Source organism: Onychostruthus taczanowskii, unplaced genomic scaffold, assembly GCF_017590055.1.
Source record: "Onychostruthus taczanowskii isolate IOZ18803 unplaced genomic scaffold, ASM1759005v1 scaffold11, whole genome shotgun sequence".
Classification (NCBI taxonomy): Eukaryota; Metazoa; Chordata; class Aves; order Passeriformes; family Passeridae; genus Onychostruthus; species Onychostruthus taczanowskii.
In genome coordinates, this window is record NW_024497629.1 from 16,993,398 (window position 1) to 17,020,210 (window position 26,813).

General features: G+C 36.8%; 1 protein-coding gene across 1 annotated transcript in view; it reads left to right on the forward strand.

Moving 5' to 3' along the window:
- The first annotated feature begins 6,849 nt into the window (after positions 1–6,849).
- MCPH1 (microcephalin 1) overlaps positions 6,850–26,813 on the forward strand; it is a 123,478-nt gene continuing 103,514 nt past the window's right edge. Inside the window, exons 1-8 of the mRNA XM_041421011.1 lie at positions 6,850–6,916; positions 8,973–9,064; positions 11,362–11,480; positions 16,452–16,536; positions 17,107–17,227; positions 17,513–17,653; positions 18,623–18,709; positions 20,897–21,880. Coding sequence (XP_041276945.1) covers positions 6,898–6,916; positions 8,973–9,064; positions 11,362–11,480; positions 16,452–16,536; positions 17,107–17,227; positions 17,513–17,653; positions 18,623–18,709; positions 20,897–21,880 — 1,648 coding nt within the window. The 5' untranslated portion in view covers positions 6,850–6,897. The remainder of the gene's footprint in view (positions 6,917–8,972; positions 9,065–11,361; positions 11,481–16,451; positions 16,537–17,106; positions 17,228–17,512; positions 17,654–18,622; positions 18,710–20,896; positions 21,881–26,813) is intronic.

Here is a 26,813-nt window from a genome sequence, read left to right on the forward strand (position 1 = left end):
ATGTTCAAAAAAATCAAAATTCTGCCAGTGATACCAGGCTCACAGCTAGGTACTGATTTGCTGCTTCTTCCAGTGTCTTCCCTCATAATTTCCTGCAGCTGGAAGGATAGTACACACTACTTCTGCTCCTGATCCCTTAACCTGTTGTCCCAAGGCCCTGAAGTCTCTCCTGATTACCCTCAAACTCCTTGTTTCAACTTCACCATTGCCTACAGGAAAAATCAGTAACAGATAATAATCTGAGAGTAATACTAGAGTATGAAGTTTTTTCATCATATCTTTAACCCAGGTCCCAGGGAGGCAGAAGGCCTGTTCTTCTCTACAACGTCAGGTTGCAGGTGGTTTTGTTTCACATACAGAACACCACAGTCCTGGTCTACAGTACAGGGTGAAAGATGGCATGGACCAGTTCCAGAACACCTTACACTGGTCCAAGTCAGACGAGCTTCTGCTCCTTCGATAATGTGTTCCCATCCCTGCTTTGCACTGGCACTGTTGCTCAGAAGTCATGCACTGACTTAATTCAGGAAGCTGATCTAGCTGAAAATTCCTAGAATTAAAGGATAAATCTGGTTGGAAGGGATTTTGGGAATTTGTCTAGTCAGGTACAACACTGAACTCAGATATTTGCTTGGGCCTTTGTGCACTGTGTTCTTGAACACTTCCAAGAACAGATATTCCACAACCCCTCTGGGAAACCTGCTCCATTTCTTGGCCTAGTTACCTCAGTCTCTCCTCAAAGGACAGATGTTCCAGTCATCCTGATGGGCCTTCACTAAACTTATTGCAGTTTTTCCATATCTTCCTCCTACAGAAAGAACCCAAACCACACTTCATTATTGCCATAAGTCCTTTCTTCCTGTCCAGGTGCAGGATTTTGCATATTTGTTGAATTTAACAAGGTTCCAATCAGCCCATTCAAGTCCCTCTGAATGGCAGTCTTAAACTCAGCAGTACAGACATTACCCCTCAGTTGGAGTCACAAACTTCCTTACAGCATCAAGGCTCTCAAAAGCTGAAACTTTAAAAACATAAAAATATGTATTCTCAGTCACAGTTACATAAACCCAGTAACCTGTCTCAGATAGAGTTTCAACCTCTTTATGGTTTCAGGATATCCTGAACTAGGCATAACTGTGAAATACTTAGTAACCCACCTGAATTCTGTGACCACTTTTGTCAGCCACAACACTGAGCTGCTAGGAGTTCTACAGTTTAAGTTCCTCTTGTCTTGAAAAAAAACACATTATCTTTTTGTTATGAATATGACTTCTACTGACTTCTTTGAATGCTTGTACTTATTGGGAAAAGAGAGCAAACAGCCTCTCCCCAGTATCTCTCTGCAAGTCACTCATCAGTCTATACACCCCTTCTCAGACATCTGCCCTCACTTAGCTGTTTTCCAGACAATATTGAGGCCCACTAAACCATATGGAATCTATCGCATACTTCTGCTCACACCAGTCACCCTTCTCTGAGCCTGAACCCTACCATAGCCTCCTTAACTTGGGAGACAAGCTCTGCTGACAGGATGTAGGCAAACTATAGTTAAAAGTATAGCAATATTCCTTGTTTTGCTGCCTATTCCCAGTAACAGAAAGCTCCTTTCCTGTGTATACCATTTCATCCTTTATACAAGTTACAAATTCTAGTTGGCAAGTAAAGCACTTCAGATGCTTTCAAATGAGCTTTGATCATTCATGTCAGGGTGATACAAGTTCACACCATCAGTCTCTTTGCTGTGTCCATTGCTTCTGGATGAGTCAGCTGCAGCAAATGTGAGTCCTGCTTCAGGTCACAGCCTTAACTCCAAACTTACCCTACCATCACTTTTTCTGAGACTCAGGTAAGCTGTGGAACTCACAGTAGGGGACAGAAACCTTAAATTGCTCTCACATGTTCAAGCAAGACCTGCCTGAACACACACAAGAGGACTGTGTTTTTAAACAGTATCTTTTGGGTGGATTTGCCAAGTGAGAGTAGAATCTCGAAGCATTGGAGATATTCATTGTTAATGGTGTCTTCCATAGTCCAGAGCTGCATCTCCACAGAGATGTATGAAAAGCAAGAAGCCTGTGCTCAGTAGTACAGTTCTACACTGCCTGGGAAAATCACAAACCTTCACCACAGAATTTTAGTACAGAGGTCAGATAAACTGGCTTTTCGACCCCTTCAGTCTCAGCTTGAACTGCAGGCAGTGAAAACTGCTCAAAGGGGAAATGATAAGCCTTCCATGCCATCACGAACCACACAGACACCTGCTTATTAGCATGTTGATCATACTCTCAATTACATGATGGGCTGTTATTTTGCGGCATGTAGCTGACTTTTTCTTCCACGATAGGCCTCTGGGGTCACAGTGCATAAAAGACATTGTCTTACTGGGTGAATTAAAATAAGGATAGATCGCTATCCTATTATCCCTGTTTCACAAAAGCAAAATAAAGCTGGTGCTGTGTCAGCACATTAGCTGTGGATATAAAAACAGTGATTTCTTAATTAAAGGGTAGAAAAAGAAAATAAAACTGGTCACTGCCTCACTGAAAGTAAAAACTATTAAATGCTTTTTCATTTCCTGAAAAAGGTCTCATACTTACTTCACACCATTTTCTTAATCATGAACTTCACATTGGAAAATGAACAAAATCATCTCATTGATGAGAACATTCAACAATTTTGTAAGACTACGCGATCCATAATGTTACACTGTCTTTATGACAGGAAATAAACATCCCTCATAATTTTTTCCATGTTCCATGAAACACAAATAAGGACTGAAAGTAGCAGTAACATTTTTTTGACAATGACGAATACACTTACATCTCACAAGTATATGCAATTTTTTTTCCCAGCGTTGCTCACAATGGCTATTAAAAAGCTGCTTTTTCTGTTTGTTTGGCTTTTTTTACTAATATCTACTAATAGTCTACATAATATATACTAAAATAAATAGAAAAATTTGAGATAGGAATTTCCTCTTGTCTGTTTAGAATGAACCATTCTGCAAAACAGAAGTGGAAAGTTAAAACATGCCTTTTTAAGCATCAGCCAAAGGAGGAAAACAGGAGCACAAACAAGCCACTGTTTGCAATTTCAGGAGGCATTCTGCTTGTGGAGAAGCAAAGAGACTAGAATGCCTCTGAGGCTACTGAGGTGTGACTCTTCTATCTTATCATGATAACTTTGAACAGAACACAGCCACCAAAACACTGCACAGTTTTGTATGCTACTTTAAAAATCAGCATTCAAACTGAAACAGGCACAGACAAGAACTGTTAGGCTTACCAAGAAAACAAGAAGTTTACCTTGTCAGAGTAGACAATGACAATTGATGTGGACAATCACAGCTGATTTCTGGAGCTTCCTCCATGAAGGCAGCATGCAAGTTTCTACCTGCTCCAACCACTTCTTCCCACCTCTGCATCTGTAATGGTCAAGTAGCATTTTAGAGATGATAACTCCAGTTTTCATACAGGTGTTCAGGTCTTAAATACACAAACTGATTGACTGGGATTTACTACTTTAGAGGAAGCAGCTGTTCATCTGGGACATAACTCACAACTGGAAGAAGTTAAAGCTGTTGTTTGCACAAATTTGAAATAGGCTTATAAATCCACCCAACCAAATAAACAAACACTACCCAATAATCAATATACAAAATCAGACTTTACTTAATAATAGCAAACCTCCTTATTTGTTCTAGGAATCTTTCATATGTTTAATGTCAAGTCCCAATGAGTAATACACAGCACACCATCTGAACTCTGTGTCTGAGAACTTGTCTCTGTGATATAGCCTTACAATTACCATCCCAAAGTTCACGTCCAATTTACATCAATAAATTAATGGGTGGCTGAGAAGGAATCTTTTACCAAAGCAACACTTTAAGAATACAGCTCTTTTTCGTATTTTATCTAAATCTGGAAAATTATTGCATTCCTAAATCTTTTTTAACTACTTTTTGATTAGGAGGTCAACTGAAATGTAGCTTTCACAGTTCCTTCCTTTCTCAATATAATTAACCTGTAAAACTCTTTGTTCCTAGTACAGCATTCTATAACCTGTATGTCCTAGTAAGTACTGACTGTAGAGAAATCATGACATTACATATCATGAAGCCAAATAACAAGCCTATTTAGAGGGCATTTACATTATGTTTACTTAATGTTAATAAGCCAAATTCATTGTAATTTTCAGAAATTCGTTGTAGCTTGAAAGCTAAAACACCCTGATGTATTCAAACTGGCAAAATAGCAGCTGTAAAAATATAGTGTTGCATTCTGTAAGTACTAGAGGATGATAAATTCTGAGGAGTAACTGACAGCAAGACAATACTGGCACAAGAACAGATAACTATTACCTACCAGGGGAATTATGAAGTTTAGCCACCATCTGAGAATTAAGTTCTTAAATTAAGTTCTTAAATTAAATCCTAAAGTAACTCTAAGGTCAAAACTACAATAGTTTAAGAAAAAAACTGTAAATTTGTGGGACAGTTTAAGTATTCTGTGTATTCATTTCTGTGATAAAAAAGGTGGGCATCCCAAACCCTGTGTTCTCATGAGTAGTCCTTGTCTGCTCTGATAATTAATTACATTAGACAAGACTCCCTTTTCCTTGAGGCACGGTTGAGAACCTTGGTAAAAATATTTTATCATTGCCTAGCAAAGAACTGTGTAACATACTGACAGAAGTACAAAGTATAGTAAATAAAAGCAAACATATATATGTAGATTGACTGGTTACTTTACACACGTAGTGAATACATAAGTGAAAGGAACACATTCAGCAGAGGAAGCAACCAAGAACTTATGCTCAACACTTGCCACAGATCTAGTGCAACACCAATGCCCTGGAAATGAAAAATCTGTATCAGTGCCAAAATATTACATACTAGATTAACAGATCTTGAAAAGCATTAGTATAGCCATCTGCTCAGTAGACTCCTAGGAGTCAGGATCTGAGTCTCTCCATGAAAGTAAGAATGTGCATAATCAACCACACCAAAACCTTTTCAGGTCAGCACTGTCTCTCCTCTCCTCTCCAGTGCAAAATGACTGAAAAAAAAAGAACAAAAGAAATGAAAAACTTGAAGTGTTCCCTTACCTTCTCAGAGTTCAGCAATATACAGTTCTGCTAAGGGAAAGGTGGTTTTGTACATTTTTGATAGTCTTGAACTGGTTTTCATTAATTTGCTGGATTTGCTTCAGAAACCATGCAGTTTGCCAGCACTCTGAACACTTCCACAGCCTCATGAGGCACAATGTGGAAATATGTCTTCTGAGAAGACCCCATCTGGTAGTCTCTTTTTGGTACTAACTTGGCTGTTGTTGGGAACATACCTCTCCATGTTCACCTTCTGCACACACTCATGATTTTAAGACCTCTAGTACATTCCCTTTCCACTGTTTCTTTTCCAAGCGGACAAGTCCTTGTCTAAATAGCTATTTCTCATACAAAAATCACTTAGTATCCTTGTGTTGCATCTCTGTTGTTTTTCCATGTCAGCTATATTATTTTTCAGATGATGCATTACATATTGAAGATTTCAGAACAGTACCAATTTGTACAACCATATAGTAACTGCTGAGCTCTGTGAGTTGCATAATAAAGCTATGCAGCATCATTTTCCTCTATGTGCTCCTTCTTTCTCACAACAAATCTCTTTATACTCACTAATTCCCTTATTTTATTTACGTTTTATCATTTTTTCCCTGGGAAAAGCATGACTTTTTCTCTAATTTCCCTCTGGTATCACATTTGCCACACTTCTGCCTTTGAGCTCCAAAGCCAGCTCCTGTTAGGGTTCCCTAACTATAGTTAATAGCACAGTTGCCCTCAAGCAGTTTTACATGCTTTGGTAAATACTCTCTCACAGTGCTCTTTACTAACCCCTATTTTGCAGCCTTTTTCTGTTGTTTTCTCGCTTCAGACACTGCAGTTAGAGCTACCAGAGAGTTGACAGGCCAGCAGTTCTCTGATGCTGGACTTTCCTACAAACTAAAATTCTTCAGGATTGCCTCTTTAGGACTCCTTATGGCAAATGGTCACACAGAAAATTCACTCAGGGTTTGGCTTTGTCAAAACTTCGTGGCATTCCGGCCTCTATCAGCAGTAGTGTGGCCAGCAGGACCAGGACCAGTGATTGTCCCCCGGTACTGAGCACTGGAGAGGTCACAGAGTGCTGTGTCCAGTTCTGGGCCCTTCAATTCACAAAGAACTTTGAGGAGCTGAAGCAAGTCCCATAGAAGGACAGCAGAGCTGGTGAAGGTCTGGAGCACAAGTCCTGTGAGGAGCACCTGAGGGAGCTGGGGGTGTTTAGGCTGAAGGAGGCTCAGCAGGGAGGGGGCTCATTGCCCTCTCCAACTGCCTGAAAGGTGGTCACAGCCACCTGAGGGTCAGTCTCTTGTCCCAGGAAATAGTGACAGGATGAGATGACATAGCCTTAAGCTGTAGCAGGGGAGGTTTAGGTTGGATATTAGGAAGAATTTTTTAACGGGAAAGGTGATTAGATATTGGAATGGGCTGCCGAGAGAAGTGGTGGAGTCACTGTCCCTGGAGATGTTCACGGAAAGACTGGATGTTTACGGAAAGACTCAGTTTAAAGTGGTCAAAGTGGGTCATAGGTTGGACTCGATGACCTCAGAAGTATTTTCCAACCTAATTAATTCTGTGACACTGTTTCCGGCAGCATTCGGCCGTGCCGAACGTTCCCCGACGCGGAAAGGGCCGGCACTGGGCCGAGCACACCCGATTTCCGACCAGGGCCGCGGGGCGCCGCAGCTGCACGGCCGCGGCAGGGCCGCCGCTCACCCTGGTGCGCAGGCGCGGCGGGGCCATGCGCGGGGGCGGGTTTGAACCGTGGCGGGCGCTGCGAGTTCCCGGCCTGTGCCGCCAATGGAGCCCGCGCTGAAAGGTACCGGCTCGGCCGCCGTGCGGTGGCTTCTCCCGGCGCGGCCGAGAGGAGCCGCCGGGCTGGCGCGGGCTCCGAGCTGCCCTTGCCCCCTTTCTCCTTGCAGCCCTTGCCCCGGCGCCTCCCGCTGTGGAGGCCCGTGGTGGCGGAGTGTCAGCACTGCCCCGCGGGCTGCTCGGACTCGCCGCGGGTGGGAGCGGGCTGAGCCCGGGCGCAGGCCCGGCCCCGCAGCGTGGCGGGCAGGGGCGGCCGCCTCCCTGTGTGCCACGGTAGGGTGCTGCCCGGTGGGGCACTGCCCGCCGGCCCCTCTGTTCTTCCTACTCCGGGCAGTCGTGGCTTTCTTCTGCATCTCAAAATTTCTGCCTCGCCAAGTTGCCCTCTCATGGCCGTTTCCCTCTGCGATCGCTGCCTTCTCTGAGAACTTCCAAGGCTGATGTTTACAAAAACCGATCTCTACTCAGAGCTCTTCTAGTTCAAAAAAGTGCAAAGCACTTCCTCATTTTCTTTTCCATCAACTGTACAAAAACTGCAAAAAGCTTTGCCTTTTGCTGGAATATATTTGATTAGCTAAAATTGTCTAATTATTATGAATGTGAAATACACCTTTGATCCTACTGCGAGTGTGTGGAGTTTTGAAGTAGCATCCCTTTAAGTTCCTAGTTAGACCTGTACTGAAATGTTCCGGTCTGTTTTTCTAGAAGAATGTTAGCTATGAAAGTTCTGAAATACTTGATGTAAGAGAAAGGTACTGTCTTTTCAAATGCAAGTGCATTGTTTTTCACAACTGAACTATCAAGGAAGATCTGGCAGAATCTGTCCCAGTCTAGTAGCAGGATGAAAACAGTTAAAAGCACATTGGAGTAGACTTGTCTTAAATTCCCATTTATATCTGAAGTTGTACTACTGATAATAAGATTTTTCCCAATGCTTTGCATGAGGAAGTGCTTTGTTTCACATTTCTCTTGTATGTCAAAAATATTTCTAGTAATTGTAAAAATATTTTAACCTTTATAAGAGTACTTCTATTGTTGTAAATAATTGGAATATTATTCTGGTTTTCATTTAGAAAGAAGACAGGTGAGACTACGTAACAATTAATCAGAAGGATATGCTTAATTATCTTAGTAGCTAAGATAAGCAATATTTGCTAAGGATGATCCTTTTAAAATGAAACTCTTGGTTTTATTCATGAGTTCTTAGACTTGTCTGGCCTTTGCATGAAGTTATTTTTGGTGAACTGCCATTTTTCCAGTTTTTGTAATTTTCCTGATTTGCCATTCAATACGGGAAAGTGGCATGGCCAGTGGAACTGTAGGTCACTTTGGTGCCTGTCCTATGTAAAATTAATGAAGGTATTGTTATGAGTTTTCTTTGTTTATCCCTCCTTGTCAGTACTTCTGTCTTTGGTTGATGCTTGAAGATATTCTCAAGCAAGACTGACTTGATTCCTTAAAGAGTTTATTAACCTGCTTAATGAAGCAAGCTAATTAAATCTGAATATCTCAAGTTGCATACAGCAACTGATATGAGACTTTATTAGCCCCTGTGATATGTACTTAATTTTGGATGTTTCAATATAAATAAAATGAAAATTGAAGTCAACTGGAAACTGTTAAGTAATATTACTGCAAATTTTTCTGGGAGTTTGGGGAAGGGATAATTCTATTGTGGTGATGACATTTTGTTCTGTAAGTTGTGTTGTATCAACTGGTTTTCAGATTTTTAACTAATCTGAAGATTAAAAGTGATTAAATAATGGTAAGGGTGAGCAGTCGTGTAAAGATAATGTATTGCTTGTTAAGCTGGTAGTGTGTTTTAAATAGATGAAGTAGAAAGTTAACTGGTGTTAGATTTCTAAGTTATCTCCTTTACAATTAATTTAGGGGACATAAATACACTAAAAAATTCTGCTACTAAAGTCTGACACTCAGTTTACTAAAAGCTGTATTTGCAACTGAATGCAATAATGTATAAAAGAAGCTTTTATTGGAAAGGCAGTTTAACTAGTTTTACCATGGTGTATACTTCATCAGTTGTTGTTTTCTGTCTTCTGATCCAGGTATTTCTGCCTTTGTAGAAGTTTGGTCATCTAACAGAACAGAAAATTACTCAAAAACCTTTGAACAGCAGCTTCTTGATATGGGAGCAAAAGTAAGAACACTATTTTGAAATAAATGGAATAGGAAAGATCTTAATTATAAATTAGCTTGCTTGTTCTGCTTGTCACATGTATTTCTTTTTAGTATGAGTTTTTAAAGAACAAGAAGGGAGAAAATTAGAGACCTGAGAATAGACCAATGTGCTGTAAAATTCTTGCTACTGACAGATGGGAAAGGCATTTAAAGCCTTTCTACATCTACAGCCCTCGTTGCATATTAATGTGATAGCATGCTCCTCGTGGGAAGTATTGGGCTTGCCACAGACTGTGGGCAAAGCAAATCTAAGTCTTGAAAACCTGTGGTTTACAAGTGTGTGCCTTAAATTGTTTTGTTTTCATCAATTTGTAAGCATCTGCTCTGTTGTTAGTACAATGTTTCCTAACCCAAGTACCGTGATATTTTATTCTTCCATTCACTCTCCCCAAATTTAGACAGTTCCAGAAAGTGTTAGTAAAAATACATCTTAAGAGTTTCAGTATATGTCTCAACGATTTTTTTCCATACCAGATATAGTTGACTTGTAGGTGCAAAAGATGTTTAATTGCCAGCTGTAACATTTCAAACAGCGACCAAACTGGCATCTTCCTTTCTTGCACATTGTTGCTGGTTAATTGAGATTTTTACAGCCCAGATTTTTTTTATTCTAAAAAAATAGTTGTGTGAACTCCCAGTGCTCTTTAAAATGGGCGTGTGTAGGTGTCTGTTAGTGTAATTTAGGAAATCTTGCTGCTGTCCCCAGATCCTCTCTTTCTGTATGAAGTAAGCTGAATGAATGTGACAGAATAGTTAGGGTAACTGTTTTTGCTATTAAAGCAAACACAACTCTCAATAAATAACTCTAGTAAAAAGAGATATTTCTATGCTGTGTTGTCAGACCTGTGTAATTCTTGTGATGTAAGACTTTTTTCGCACGGAAAATATGGCAGAAGCATAAAGTATCAAAATTCTTCAAAAGGGCCAAGATAACCAGATATGGTGCAGGCAGATGATACAGATGAGCCTATTTAGTATATCCCTACGACTGAATAGGGATGGTCATGCCCCTTCCCTGTTCCAGACACTTCCCTGTTATTGGCTGAGCATGTGGTACTAAGCTGGCTTGGATCACTGTGTCAGGAGATTAAATTCTAAATTTGTTTTTTGCTAGATTATTGATTCGGAGATCTCAAAGTAAGTTCAGCTGAGCAGCAGAAGACACATGGGGTAAGGGGAGGAGGTGGGCAGGGCGAGAGGGAGGTCTAAGGTGGTGCTCCTCCACAATTTGGACGCAAAGCTACATCAAACATCCTTAGGACATGGGCTGTGAGCTAGATACTGGCAAAAGTGAGTAAGGAATTGCATCTGGAGTAAACGAATGGATCATTTTATACCTAGATACTGAAATATTATGGGGTTTTATCTTCTAAGAAGTCATAATCAGCCTGCCACCAGCAATGTTTGGAAAAGCTAAATAGTTTTCTTAAAGATAAATACAGACCCAGCATGCTGTAGGCAAAGTATAATGATGCAACTGAGGGCACAACAAAAAGTTATGGAGCTATTTCTATTTGGCTGGGGAAATGCTGCAGCAAAAAATGATTTCTATTGATGTAACCACTTTAACAATCACAACTGATCAAGCAGTTCTGTGTGAGGTGCTTAGTCTCCACAAAGGAAGCCTTGTTTGTGAAAAATGGAGTATCTAGAACTGAAAACACCACTTGCCAATAGAGGCTGATAACTGAAAATTTGATCATCTGTGCTGACTTCTAATTTTCTGGTTTTCTCATTTTTAAAGCATTCCTGTATAATTTTTGTTTGTAAACAGCCTTTGCCTCAAAACTAAAAGTGACTTTTATTGATGAAATATTAGTTTAAAAAGTGAGGTTAGCTGTATGCTTTAAGCCTGAGTTCTTTTGCCAAAAAGATGTTTTATTATTTCTTTGGATAGTGGCATCTGCTTTCTACCCGGGCTATTGCATAAGAAATTATGTTACACTATGTAAATAAAAATGTTGCAAAATTAGTGATACATCCAGGGTAGGGAGCTGAAAATTGTAACATAGAGGAGACTGAAAACAAAGGGCTATTCCATCCCTTTAGGCTGCATTAGCTTGCCTAATGAGACTGGAGTTTTAATTGCTTGAGGCTTCTTGTGAAGTTGGGAAAGATCAAAAGGGTCCTTAACATAATGTTAGAATAAATTTTTACGCTAGTGGTATATACATTAAAAATGGGCTATGCTAGCTGGTTTCATTAGCATTTCCCGATTATCAGACTTAAATATGAGCTCTTTGTGTATTTCTGCAGGTTTCAAAAACTTTGAACAAACACGTGACCCATGTAGTCTTCAAAGATGGACGTTTGACTACATGGAAGAAAGCACAGAAGATGGGTGTCAAAATAGTTTCTGTACTCTGGGTGGAAAAGTGAGTACTTGTGGTTATAATGAATGTGGCGTATTTCAGAGATAATATTTTATTAATAACAATTTTCTAGTATTTTTAAATTGAAAAACTTAATTACAGAAACCATTTTATTTAATGTATTTGAAATAGTGATAAATCTGTGAGTAAATGATAACTTTTCTATGAAATTATTCCTATTATAAAGCATGTGACTTACACAAAAAGGTTACATGTAAACTCTTAAAAAATTAACATGGTGAAATAGTTTTGTAGTATATTTTTTAAGAGTTCTACCCTTGTGCTCTCAGATGGCATGTATAGACAGTGAAGGCCATACTTACATTGAATACAGTCCTTCCACTTTCATATGTAAAAGCACATTTCATCAAGGGCATTGTACTGTTTCTGTAGTTAAATCCTGTAAACAGAATAAATCCTAGCAAGAAAGAAAAAGATCCATATGTATTCTGGTTTTAAGATATTTCGCAAGTTCAGAACAAAACTTCATGAAGATTCTCTTCTACCATATGGAAAAAGTTAAATTTATTTTTTTTAAAAACTGAAGAAAAATTTGATCTATGCAACCAGTCCTTTAGAATTTGGTAGTCAATAGCTGCTTCCCTGAATGTACAAAGTGCGTGTGAGGCTTAAGATTTCAGATGAAGGGTAAAAATACAGTTTATGAATATGCATGTTTTAAACACTCCAGTTGATAAATCAATGTGATGATGGCAATTAGACTATAAATCAAGTAAGGAGAGCTTTACCTGTACCAGTTGTCATATGCATTGGGAGGTAGTGGTCTAAGTGCAAACATTTTAGGCTTGTTTTTTTAAAAAAAGGGGGGAACAAGAAGGGAGGGCAAATCTATGCCCTATAGGCACCTAAACATAGACCAGTACAGCCTGGAAACTTGTGATGCAACTCTGTTAGCTAAAAAAGAAATTCACGCAAATCTGCAGATTAAGGGGATTTTTGGTTTGGGTTTTTTTTTCGTTTGTGTCTTTTTTGGTGGGTTGTTTTGTTTTGTTTGTTTGGGGTTTGTTTTTTTTTTGAGTATGTCAGATATAGAACTTACAGGCATACAACCCAGCCAGCTTTAACACCAAAGAAGAAATACCTTAAGTTTCTGAAAATTAGGGTGATGAAAAATTTTGTTTATATGAACATATCTTTCAAGAACCTGGTGCTATTTGAATGTGACAGTGATGATGATTTCAATACTATGTAAAATTAAATATGCACTTTAGGTGGCTAAGTGTATAAATACAGAATTTGAAATCTTAGTCACATGAACTATAAATTATTGATGATTTGATGTACTGTAGTAAAAAGGCTCTCATAAAAGTCCAGGTGAGTACCACCAGCAATGGAAGAATGAGAGTGCCTTACAGGGGAGAGTCTAGCACACGTCATACACAAATACTCTTTCTGTGATAGCAGTTCCACCACAAGAGTCTCCTCTGCACTGCTGGAAGGCATTGAGTGGATGAACACTGTAGAAAGCTGAGGCACAGAAACAACTGGATGTGTGATACTGTGGGGCACGTCATGGAGTTTTGAAATCCATGTGTAAAAGCCTCAAGAAACTTTTAAGTTTTGCTGGATAACAGCAACAAAGGAAGACGACGAGAAAGCATCTAGAGGGAAAACTTAGGTTGTTTGGTAGGAAATAGAAGGCTAGCATTTTCCTGGTATCTTTTAAGTTTTCCTGTTATAATTTTCTGACCAAAGCAAGGTCTTGGCACATGACTTAGTAGAAGTTTGTTGGAACTTGGGGAGTCATCTAAAATAGATGTATTTTATTGCAGAGGAGGACCCAAGCTGTGAATTATGATTGAACTATTATGTAATCTTTTTCTTCCACCCTTTAGTTTAAAGTAAATGCCAAAGGTACAGAAGAACATACAGGTTAGATTGATGTATACTGTAAGCAGAATTCATGAGAATATCATATCCTTGGGAAAAATAAAGGTCAAGAGTACTAAAACTTCTATAGGAGATAGTAATGAATATTCCTGCTGTTCATGGGATTATTCAAATGAGGGACAGGCAGTACAAAATTAAAATGAGTCTGGGCTAGTATACATATACTTTTTTTTTTTTTTTTAGTAAAATAAGAGAACCAGAGTGCCTGACTACGTTACATGTCTAGTACATCCGTGTCTTAGACACTGGTAGGCAGTAGAAGATAATCTATTGAACCCTGGAACAGTGTAAATGGGAAGGACTGAATAATGTGTACCCATAAAATTATGGTCCTGTGTGAATGGAAACTTAATTTAAACCTGATAATTTGTGTAGGCAAATCATGCAGAGTTCCTATGATTTGAAGTTTTAGCATTGCTAAAAAAGATGGCTTGATTAACCAGCTGCTTCATTCAGTAGCAAGTGGAACATTCTCAAAATGGTCAGAAAAGCTGTGAAATGTTATCTCAGCAAGGTAATAGTATGTATCAACTTTCTGGTGTAGACTGGGGGTTGGTGACTCCTGTAGGAGTGCAGTGCAAAACCAGGTATGTTAGTTATTGCTTGATCTTAATTGGTTTTGTGGATCTTAATTTGTTGTGCCAGTCTGTTCAGACTATGTCAGAGAACCATTTCGTAAGTATGTTTACAGTATAAGTGTTCATACTGGAACACCAAAACCAAGAAATTTTATGACAATGCTTAAATTTAAAAAGGAGTCTAGTTAAAATGGAAGAAGTTCTATTAAAAGCTAAGACTGAAGGGAATAAAATTCTTGCAGGTGTCAAGAAGGCTGTTTAAAACAGTCCTCTTAAGCATAGCAGGGAGATGATCATTGCATTTTGGTGCTTGCAGTAGACATTTTCATAGCATTTGTACCTCAGCAGTAGTCAAAAATCAAATTAAATAGAACATAAGAATTCATGTAGTGGAATGACAGCATTTTATCATGGTTATATTTGGAATGTTGCCAGAGGATGGCAATGAGCTTGACTGAAGTTAAAAAATAGTTGTCTTACAAGATGTGATTGAAGAGACAAGAATGCTTCAGTCTGGAAAAGGAGTGGAGATGGGAGACTACTGTGAACACAAAGCTTTGTGTAGAGAGGCTGAATGGGAAATGAATGTCTGTTTTCCTTTCCAGTAGAAAAGTTGGAAATCAGTACATCAATACACATGGAGACAGATTCAGAGAAAACAGTAAATTATGGGTTTTAATAGCACAGAGTTAGGCTGTAGAACTCCTTGTTGCAAAATCACAGTGAGCAAATATTTACATAGGATAAAAAAATTACTGAAGCAATTAAACATTTCATTTTATCAAAACCCAAGTATAGTATTGCATCTAACCATCTGACAACCAGAAATCTGTGAACAAAGTAAGCTGGGAACGTTTGGCTTAGTTTTTATGTTCTTACATGCTCTTGGGAATCTTGATACTGGAGGATACAGCAGGGTGCTGCAGTATATGATATTTAATCTGGATGCTACTTTTTGATGGAGCTCTGAAAATACCAGACAAGGAAGCAAGTAATAAACAATTAGTCCAGCATTTCCTGATCCTTCCTCTTTGTGGAAAATACTCTCACATTTAACAGCTGGCAAACCCCTATTTCCATCCTGTTAGACTTGTGTAGTGTTGCCTTCCCCTGAGCAGTACTTGAGCCTCCCAGAGGAATATGCCCAGTGAGCTGAAAAGTGCTGTAATACTTAGTTTTCCTCATAAAAGCCTGAAACATTTGAAGGGTTTGTGTAGTATTTAGTGATCATTGCCTTGTTGAATTGTTGAAGAAATCTTACTGGATTTCTAGTGCTCTTTCCAATGATTTGCATCAAACTTTTATTGGAAGCTTCTGCTCTATAACATGAGCATCTATTTGAGCCTAAACTGTATGCAGTTCTGCAGTTTACGAATTTGAGAAGATAACTCTTTAAGATGAAAATTAAAAATCAGAAAAACTTATAACTGCAGAGTAAAGTTATTTTAAATTTTAAAACTATTGAAACAATTGTTTGCTTTTGCTTTTTTTTTTCCATTTCTAAGAATGATAAATGTGTCTAACTTTAAAAATAGTGAACAAAAGTCATGGACTTGCTGTCATGTAAAAACATTTAAAGTGTAATGCAAAATGAGTGACAGCTTTGGGATTACTGAGAAAAAGTTTTTTACTGCTTCTTCAACACAAATATTTAAGTGAGCAGCCTAAAAAAAATATCAAAACCCAGGAACAAAACTCCATATAAAATGGAATACCTACACCTGCCCAAATTAGGCATACTTAATACTTCACATCAAATGCGTAATTGTGAAGCTTTTTTTTTTTTTTAGCAGGATATCTCATCTCACAAATAAGTTATATAAATCATTTACATTCAGATTTGTCTGCAAAGTAAAAGATTCATAGATTTAATACCAAAATTTTATTCTCTTTTGCTTCTCTGAATCAATGAAAACTCTGAATTAATGTAACCTTTCATGTAGTCTGCATCTGTGCCGATTATTATCCAGAATTTAATAACAGTCACAGAAGTCCAGCTGGTGAATCTCTCTCTCTGATGCTCCTGAGAACTCTAAATTCAGTGAATCTGACCAATATCTTGCAGTGGTTTGTCTCTCTCGTCAGTTTCAAGCCGAGTGAGGATGCGACCGTAACTGTACGGGCTCACACCGTGTGGCGGTTCCATCGCTAGGTGTCACCAGAGCCACACGGGCGGCTGGTGCGAGCACAGCCCAGCAGCTTGGAAAAGTGCGGAAAACAACACGAGTGGGAATCTTGCCCCTTCAGAGCAGCAATTTGGAGGGCATCATTGGCACAAAAATTTGGATCCATATTTGGTGTGTAATAGAAGGGGGAGGGAAGGGGTAACATTACAGTACTTACCTTAAAGTTTCACACTTAGAAAGGTGAAAGGTGTTTCATTATTGCAGGGCTCAGGTGACTCTTCTTGCAATAAAGGTTCTCATTCTTCAAACAAAAACAAGAGAACAAAAACCCACCAAACCTTCTCTAATTTACTGTACAGGTGTCGAGAAACTGGAGTCCGTGTTGATGAATCCCTATTTCCTGCAGTAGACACTAATGAAGGATTCCTACTACCAATCAAAAAAGTAAGTATGTGGGTTTTTTTTTTAAATGGGCCTAGAATAAAAAACTTTAAAGTTTGAACTTGACTTTTTGACCTCAAGCATTTGAACTATTTTCAGAACATTCTGTAAACTCTACCTATCCATCTGAGTAAGAATTTAAAGACAGTCTAATGCTGTGATCATGTGACATCTTATCTGAAGAAAGTATACTACAAATTAAGTTTTTGTATTTGTCATTAAAAATATTAAGATTTAAATTCAAATTATGTAACAATGACTAATCAAAAAAACACCACTACTATGTGGATTATGTTTTACAGAGTTGCAACAAATACTTGTATTTTTAAAAACTACCTTTAAATCTTTAACTTTGCTGCAAGCAAAAGAAAATATCTGTTAGGGTCTTTCTTATTTAATATTAAAGTTTACTTTGCAAAATGCTAATTTCTGTGATTACCTGTGACTCTGAAGGAGGTGATAAGCAGCATAAATACCAATAATAAATACTGTGACAAAGTGGCAGGCAAAATAGGAGATGTCATTGTTTTGGCAGTTTTCTACATACAGTTAAGAGTTTTGTCTGTCTTGTAGCACAAATGTATGCAGCCAAAAGACTATGTTGAAAAAACTCCAGAAAATAATAGAAAACTTCAAAGAAGACTGAACCAAATGGCTAAAGAGTTAGCTCTACAAAAGACAGCAGTTAATGCTGGTAAGAATATTTTTTACTAAAATCCAAAGTTTTTTTAAAGCACTTGATGGGGTTTTGGTGTTTGTTGGTTGGGGTTTTTGTGAGCTTTTTGCATCTTGCCATGAGAAGTTAAGTTGATGTCATTTTTACAGAGTTCTTTGCATTTCTGTTGTGTTGAGGCATCTGTAATGATCTTTATCTAAGAAAACGGTTTTTTTTTGCCAAGTTTGTTTTAAAAAAAGAAACTTCGTCTCAGGCTGTTTCATCATTCAAATATTAATATATAAATCCAATTTCTTTGTGCAGATGCAGATGTACCAGTTTTATTGTTTGAAGACAATGGTTCACTTATATACAGCCCTGTTAATAAGATAAAAGATCAATGCAATGAAATGGAAAGAAGAATAAAGGATATGAAGGAAAAAAGAGAGAATCTTTCTCCTACTGGTAAGAAGTTGAATTTTACTTACTTATGAAGATGCACAAATGGTGGCTGGTTTTATTGCTGGCTTTTTTGTGCATCTGTGCTCTCACCTTTAGAATTTTTTTCATATTTTGATTGCATGTCTGGAACACAATGGTTGCAAAATAGTTTTTATCACTAGGCTGCCCAAGAGGACTAATGTTTAAGCTAGACTTTCTAGCCATGTAAATTGATATTATCACCTCTTGCTTAAACTTTACAGTGAGACACTAAATCTTATTTCCTGTTAAATTTTAATGTGGATGCTGTGCATGACAAAGATTGTAATGTTATTACTCCCACATCAACAGTTTAAAAAGGACCCCAAAACTGATATCTGTCCAGGTACTGAAGAACAGGACTTTAAAAATACATAAATTTTAATAACCTAATTAAATAAATCTAGTTGATTTTAAAATGGATATTCTAATGAATTAAATCTAGATTGTAGTTTTCAGATTTTTTTTAGTGTTTGCATTGCCTTATTGAGAAAATATTAAGGTCTAACTCATTAGGTTTTGCCAATTGCTCTAAAAAATGTTGAATGTGAACTATCTTTTGGTGGGGCAGCGTCTGTAGTATTTGAAGTTTTAAGATGTGCATTTCAGCTAGACTGTCAATTTCTAATTTCAAAAACAGTTGTGAAAGTAAAGAACCAGTAATACATGGATGAAAAATTAAATCTCAGTTTATTTCAGTGAGGCTTGTATATATTTTCTCTCCAGATTTTAAGGTAAACTTTCAAACATTAAAAGCATTTCTGCTCTATCAAGATGTGATTGCCAATTGCAAGGCTTCACAAATTGTTTAGTAAAATGTCTCAACAGGACTTAGAAATATCAGTTATCATTTCTAACTAGTTTTAGATTATTCTTTAGTTTCAGAAAAATGTTCTGCTGAGTTACCGAGAAAAAATGCTTACAAATATCTAATAGCTTTTTTTGTATTCCTAGGTTCACAAATGACTCAACCAGTCTCACCAGGAGACTGCCCACTTCCTACTTGTATCTTAACTAATTCGGAAGATGAGTTGCTACCTGGTAACTAACACAACTTAATATATTACAGAAATTAAAAATAATACATGGCCTTTATATCTTTCTTTGGAAAGTACGGTATACTGAAATGGGAACTGTATGTATTTTCTCGATCTTTTATATTTAAAGCTGAATTATCTTAGTTTTTCCTTACTAAAGAAAGTATGTTGTACTAAGAAGTCAGGAAAAATGGAACATGAGGAATACCACTAGGTAAATGCTCTGCCTTACAGCTGTATTGCTTGCCTCACTTCCTCCTCTCTACTCATACCATTTCCTATTATTAACTTTCTGCCCTACATGGTATAAATCTTCTCTGCTCTTAACAGCGATCATGTATAGAACACAGAGTGCACACCAAAGATGTGATATGTGAAAGAGATCTTAATGAGGGTAAGACCTCAAAGAACTGCAATGTCTTTCAAATTTTCAGTTGAAAACTATGAATTTGAAAGTTAGCCTAATGTGTTTTTCAGATTAAGTGGTCAAGTTTGAAGAAATAGCATGAGTAAAAATAAATCAGCTTTTTAAATGTTGTATGGTTTAAGATGGATTAAAATAATTTATTAGCCAGGTAAGAACCTCATAAAATTATTCTCATAAATTAGAGGTTTGTTCCTGTGTTTTGGTGTATTAGCAGGGCACAAGAGAGGAGATTGTGAAGTCTGTTGAGCTACTTCAGTGAACATCTTAATAGTATTGATTATGTATGCAAGAGGTGCGTGCTTCAGCCCTCATGTCATCTGTCAGTCATAAGGGCAAAGAGCTCAAGTCAGATGCTGGCCTCGATCTCAGCAGAAAAGTGAGGAGAAGGGAGTCTTTAGAATTTGTAATAAGGGCCACTAGAGCAGCTTGCCTGCTCTCTGTTCTCCCTCAACAGTAAGCTATACCATATGCTATTTTGAGGTGTTATATTTTACTGTCATGATACAGGAGTTCTGTCATGTTGGCTTACCTAAGAACACAGTGGGTATCTTGCAGCCTGCGACAGCTTGTTATATATTCGTGCAATATCAGTGAGAAGTAATAGTTGAATACTGGAAGCAGCATAGCTCTGCCAGCAAACTCTTTTACTTTGGTAGATTAGGTATGTGCCGATGAGGTAGAACATTGTGATTTGAGAGCTTTCCTTGCATATGTCCCTTCAGCTTTGCAACTGCACAATGTAATTTTACATTAAGAGCAGATCACCAATTCCCATGACCACATTCAATGTAGCTTCCATCTCCAGTACTCTGTGACAGTATCCCCTATGTTTGTGCCTAAGAGATATATGAGATTGGTTAATAATGGTTTAGAAAGTTCAAGAAGCTAGGTTAATTTGAGGATTGAAGCTGACTTCATCATTTGTCAGTATGAGAGACTGATCATACCATGTGAAATTTATCTCTATAGGTTTTATTTTTCTTAATATAGTTAGCTACACTATATGTTTAAAAAGATCTATATCTAGTAAGCAGATAACATCAAGAAATTACAGAATGAGTATTCTGTGATGTTGCACTCGACAGCTACTTAAGCAAAAGCTTTTATTACAATGATCTTGTAGAACAACAGGATTTTAAAAAATGTATGTTGATTAATCGTACATTAGCTTGTTTTGGAGGAATTTATTGTGAAGAGTTATGAATAGATTCTGTGTAACGCCTAACGCAAATTAATTTCATAAGAAAAGCTATAAGAAATAAGTCTTTATTCACATTCTTACTATTTTTAATACATAGTTTTAATGTATGTGGCATGATAGTATGGTGTTGTATTTAAATCCATCTTAACTGCAAAATCTTCAAGGTGGAACTAATGCTGTGGTAGCAGAAATTGTTACTGAGTTTCCACTGTTACTAAACCTAACTTTATCACCATATAATCTTGCTTTCTCTACAAATGCAAGAGGAGTAACGAGTTGCTCTGTTGCTTTATTTCAGGAAAGCAAAATGGGACTTGTGGGTGCTTATGACCAGGTTAGGGAATACAATAGCTAGAACCATAGGTTCTTATCAGCATAGTATGTGCTTTGTTTCTAATCCATTTTCTCTTCAGTTTTTGTTGACTTGCTGTATAATATCCAGAGAAGTGGCTAAATCTTTTTTTTTTCCCAGTTCAGGAATTTCATATATATTTCACTAAAAAATTGATACTCTCTCAGTTTTGTTCAATACATTTATATTGCCACTTTTTTTTGTTTTGCAGAAGAACAAATGGACGACTGCTTGAACTCAAGTTGTGATTATCTTTGGAAAACTGAGACATTAAAGAGACAGAGAACAGAGGATACTTGGACTGATACTCATGTGTCCGTGAGCACATCAGTGAATTCTCCATCACATGACAATGAGGAGAAGAGATTAACACCAAAACGACATGCTGGAAGTTTAACAGAGAAACAGATTGTACAGCCCACTTTGGATGACAGATTGTCTTTAGGAAAAAAACATTTAAAGTTTCCAAAGAAAAATCAGAAGAACAAGAGCAAGACTACTTCAATTGCAAATGAAACTCCTCTTCTTGAGAGCTTTGGTCATATTACTCCTTCCAAAAAAATAGTCCAATTAAATACTGTTCCTGCTTTGATTGACAGTCTCTCTAATTTGCCTATGAATAATGAAGACTTAAATGCATATTCACTGAATAAAAGCTTCCCTGTTGACAGAAAATATTGTGTTCTTGAAGACAAAAAGAGGAAGAAACTACAAACATTACCAAGTTTGAAGCTGGCTACCTCAGAACTGGGTGCATCAGGCTCTATGGGGTTCTTGCAAGCAATTACTACCTATAGTAAGTCTTACTGCACTGAAGAGTCTTCTTATGAAGACTTCTTTTCGTCGTCTAATTCAAATGAAAATGAAGTACAAATACAAGTACCAAAGGAATCACAGAATCCCCCTGAAGTTTGTTGCAATGACTCTCTTACAAGCATGGACCTACATGATGTGAGTTTCTGTGAGCCACTTAACACTACGAAGATAAGTAGGAAGATGTCTATTTCAGTAAATGATTTTCCAGTAAAGCAAAAAATCAAACCAGCTAAACATCCAGGAAGCATACCATTAAATATATCAAGTGGTGAAAAAGATGACACTGGAGAAGCTCTAGATGCTGATGATATGAGCAGGCTGCCACAGCATGCTCATGAAAAACCCTGCAACAGTGTAAATGAGTGTCCTCACACTGCTGGTAAGTTACTACATAGAGCTGGAAAATCAAAAGATATCATGCTGCATTAGATATACTAATGCAACTAAATTGCAAAATGAACTGCCATTCCAAAAGGAAAAATACTTCAGAAACACACCAAAAGAAGAAAATACTGTGGTGCTGACTTAATTACTGAGTCAAATAAATGAATGCATAGAATCCAAAAGAACACCTATTTGTTTTCCCATACCTTACAAACACAATGTTGTAGGAGATAAGGAAACTGCTCACTGTACACAACAAAAGTAATGTTGAACCTTGTTTCTCTTAGTTTCCTAACTTTCTGATGCTATTCAAAATCTGTTTAAGAAACCATGGTCTCATCATAGATTCCCTTGTTCAAACTATTTTTATTTCACAAGTGAAAATTGTTACCAAAATTGCAGTTAGGATCATGAAATCTCTGGTGGAAAAAAATATTTGAGTTAGCAATGTGTAATTTGTGTGGTGAAATAAGACCTGCAAGAGTTTCAATGTAAGCATTTTTTTCAATCATTACTTTTTTATATGGAACTGATCTTAATTTTTAATTATAATTTTAAGAGTATTTTTTATATTTAAGCATTTTCAAGTTGGTTTAGCATAAAGTATTTTTATGTAAATGATACTAAAATATTGAATCTCAGGAACTTCTCTGAAAGATGCTCCTAACTAGCATTGGAATAATTTTCAGTTTTTGATACTTTGAGCTTTGTCAAGCTTTACATGTGGTTGACTATTTGTAACTATAATTGCGTGTTTTAGTAATTTATCTTCCCTAGAAAATTATGTAGTAGTTCATCAATTAATTATATAAAACTAATTATTAACTTAAAGGGCTCAACAAACTTGCTATCAGACTTACGAAATCCAGTGAGGATGTTGAGTCATGACTGTGCCTATATATGTGAGTAATAAGCTGCTGAACTGTGAGCTGCCATTTTGAGTTTACCTGTATTTTAATATCTGGAGTGCATAATTTCTTACACAGTTTAAAAACCAGTGGATGCAGGTGTATGTTATACAGGTATAAAGGTATACCCAAAAGGACAACCTTCTGCTCCAAGTGATAGATGAGCCATGAAGTAGAGATTCTATGTTGGATCTTGTTCTCCCCAAGAAGGAGGTGCTGGTGAGGAATGTGAACCTCAAGGACAGCCTTGCTGCAGTGACCATGAAATGTTGGAGTTCAAGGTCTTGGGGCAGCAAGGAGGGCATACAGCAAGCTTATTACTGGCGTGCTGGACCTAATGAAATGGATTTCCCTAATTTCACCAAAGTATATTATTTCCATAGATTTACACAAAGTGTGGGCAAGTATGACCTCAAGTTTGACAGCTTGAATGAGCTCACATAAAAATGGAAGGAATCAATAATGTAAGAGAAATTGTGTTTTCCCTAATAATGCAAGTTTTTTGGTAGAAAATGAAAATCTTGTATTACACTTACTTCTATGATGTCTATGATGGAATAATTGGTTTTTATTAATTATGGATTAAGCATTTCCTTTTTTAATTAAATGTAAGTTGGTTTTTGGCCCTATTAGTAAATAAATTGTAAATTGGGGTTTTTTCTGTGTATTGTACATTATTTGAAAGCTGGTAAATCCAGTATATTTTTTAAAAACTAATGAATTGACTTCATTTATCATATATATATATATGGTTGTGAGTAATCAGCCATATAAAATGTTATATCTGTTTTAAATATCAAACATTTTTCTTGCCCATTTTTTTGTTGTGATTTTATGTCAGTGGCACTTTTACCCAGTACCTTTAATGACAAGATGATTTGATAAACTTTCTTTCCATAGACTACTTAGAACATTTCATTTTAAAGCAGAATATGCAGGCTAATCTGAAACCAAATTTTCAAGGCCTAATGCTTATGTGATAGCAAGACTCAGTTTCCTTTGTAGGGCACATTCAAGGCTGCCCAGTTGTTCTGCTGAAATAAATACTGCTACTTATGTTCATCTTACTCATCTACAGGTCATGTGACTCTTCATCTGAAAGCTACAACAATAAACAGTGATGCACAAGGAATGCAAGAGTATACTCTCTTAAGCTTTTATCATGCTAAAATCATTTAGAAATTTGAACTCAGACCTAGCATTACTTCCAGTCTTAAAAATAAACTCAAGGCTTATGTGAGTTAATTTTATATATTTATGCTAATGTGGAAGGCAAATATTATCTTAATTGGCAAAAAGACTTAAACTAAGACCCATTGTACTGTAGTTAATGTAGTTCAGTGTTAAGTTGGAAAATCTAGAATGTCATTCTGTTATTTGGTGCAAGAAATCATGGTGTTTAATTTAGATTATTGAGTTTTACCTGAAGTTCTAGGTGTTATGGGTCTTAATGCTGCTTAAATACTGTTTAAAAGCACACATGTGAAAACTTCCTTAGGTTTGATGTGCCTTTTGGTTTTTTTCAGCTTTGGAAGGAATATAGGCTCACTAGAAGTATTTTATAATGTCCTCTATTAAGATTCTGTTATGTCCTATTAAAAAAGAGAGAGGCATGAGGAAGAAAACTGTTTCTTCCTTGAGTCCTTTTTTTATTTATCATCACAAAAAGTTGAATTATAACTAATTATTAAAACAAGAGGACAAGTATTTCTGAGTAGAGGAACAGGCTGAGAGTTATTTTGATGTAGTCAAATTTGCCAAAGCCTGATGGTACTTGTCCTAGAGCACATAACAAACTACATACAATTTTTATAAACCATTAACAGGCTCTCTCTGAGAACCTGGGGGGGCACATAAGTTTTCAGAAGACTTGAAGAAATTATGTTCTGTATAATAAAAACTTGTTTGCCCATACTTCAGTAATATCTATAATATAATAACAATACAAGGTATTAAATATTCTGTGCATGTGTACCTGAAGGATTACTAATGATGACAAATTTGGACTTAATTCCTTCATGTTGGGGTAAATGCCTCTATGGATAAGTACAAAATAGTAGATACAACATACCTCAAGTAACACTTCATAATTTTTAAAGTAGAGTACTTAGATTTTTATATTTTTAATAGAGAATATTTTTAAAAATTCTCAATATTTTTAAAGTAGAGAACTGTACTATAGAAAAAGATTTTATTAGATAGACATGGTTTATTTGATTGAGCAGAACTAGCTCCTTTTGCCTAATCACTGCTTTTCAACTCAATGGAAATATCAAATGGAATTCTGAAGATAATATTCTGGTTCAAAACTTCTCATAGGTGTTAAAATTATCATGAATGAGTAGAAGCTTAAACTGCAAAGCAAAATTGCTCTAATTTGTGATAATGCTTCTAATTCGTCATAATACAGAGGGCTCAGTTGTTCATTTTGGTGCCAAACATTGAGCAGTGTTTTGGAAGAGAATTTAGGGGATCTAATGGACCACAGGGGCAGGAGTTACCTGCATATTTGGACTTGGTTTAGGGAGAACTAACACTGGAAGCAATTGCTTCAAAAACTTCTGTCAACTTTAAAGTCTTCTAGGAAAAGCTACTAAAGATGAAAACTCATTATTGATGCCTGAGTTACTGCTTTAAAAAGAAGTAATCAGGAAAAAACAGAAAACAGTGAAGCTTGAGACCTATAGGATGGAAAAGCTGGAAAGTGCTTGAGAAGTGCTGCTAGACAGGAATGGAATAGCAAAGAACAGGCCTTATTAATGTGGTGCCTAAGATCCATGAGCTGATAATCAGAGATGAGGGACATTCTCTCTTCCTGCTTTCCTGAAAATAATGAAGAACCCACAGGAGTGAACCTGAACTAGAAAGAAGTCCAAAGGGACATTCTCCTCTCTTCCTGCTTTCCTGAAAATATGAAGAACCCACAGGAGTGAACCTGAACTAGAAAGAAGTCCAGGAGTACAGGTTTTAAGTCTTTAGGGCCAAGTGGGACAAGTGCTGTGGAGCATGAGCATTCAGGCCAAGACTAGTAAAAAGAATATTACACCACTTTTCACTGTTAGCCCCCAACCCAAGTACCACTCAAAAAAAAAACCCCAAAAAACCTGAAATAAAAAAACCTGATCAAAATTAACAGATACTACTTTGGGTATAGCAGTGGAGTACATGATCTCTTTACATCCTATGCAGTCATGTAAACAGTTTGGGTTTTTTTAATATTTGAAATACGTGTATAAAAGTTCTTTTTCTTATGCAAAAGAGGTAATTCTTTATTGTGTTGCAAGATGTTCTCTTCTACTTGCCATCAGTCTTCCTCAGATTGAAAATGGTTGGCCTCAGTGCAATACTAAATAAAACTAACGTAGCTATTAGTTATCTCTTTATTACATGACACTGTATACCTAAATATTGAATTTAAATCAACAATTGTACCTGAAAACCAGGTTTACATTTATTACACAAAAATTACTGCAATAAATTTTGACTAGTTTAAAGATTATAAAGAGAGTAATCATAATGAATTGTAATCTGATGTTTTGTCACCTCAAGGACTAAGAGTTTAAGTAGCTGTCAGAGAAAAACAAATGATTCTTAGCTATGTATGCATACTAAATAGGGATAGTACCCTTCAGTATTTTCCAAAACTAATCAAAAAACTTAGTTGGCAGGAGCTAAATTTAGGCCACTTTAATCACTAATTAGACTTTGTTTAACTGATTTCATCCATTTTTTTGAAATGAAAAATGAACAAATGTTCTAAATTAGACTTTATTGAATGACATTTGGGAAAAATGCTCTCCCTAAATTTAGAATATTTAAAGCTTAATTGTTTAAAAGATAGATCAAAAATTTTCATCTTAGGCAGGCAAGTTAATTTCTCAAATGATTCAGAAATTTATTATTTAGTTCTTAGGAAAGTCATCCTGACAGAGTTGAAGAATTTATAAAATACATAATGAAAAATACTGGTTTTTGACAGAGTGCTTCTCATGGATGCTTCCTTTTCATATCTAATAGGTC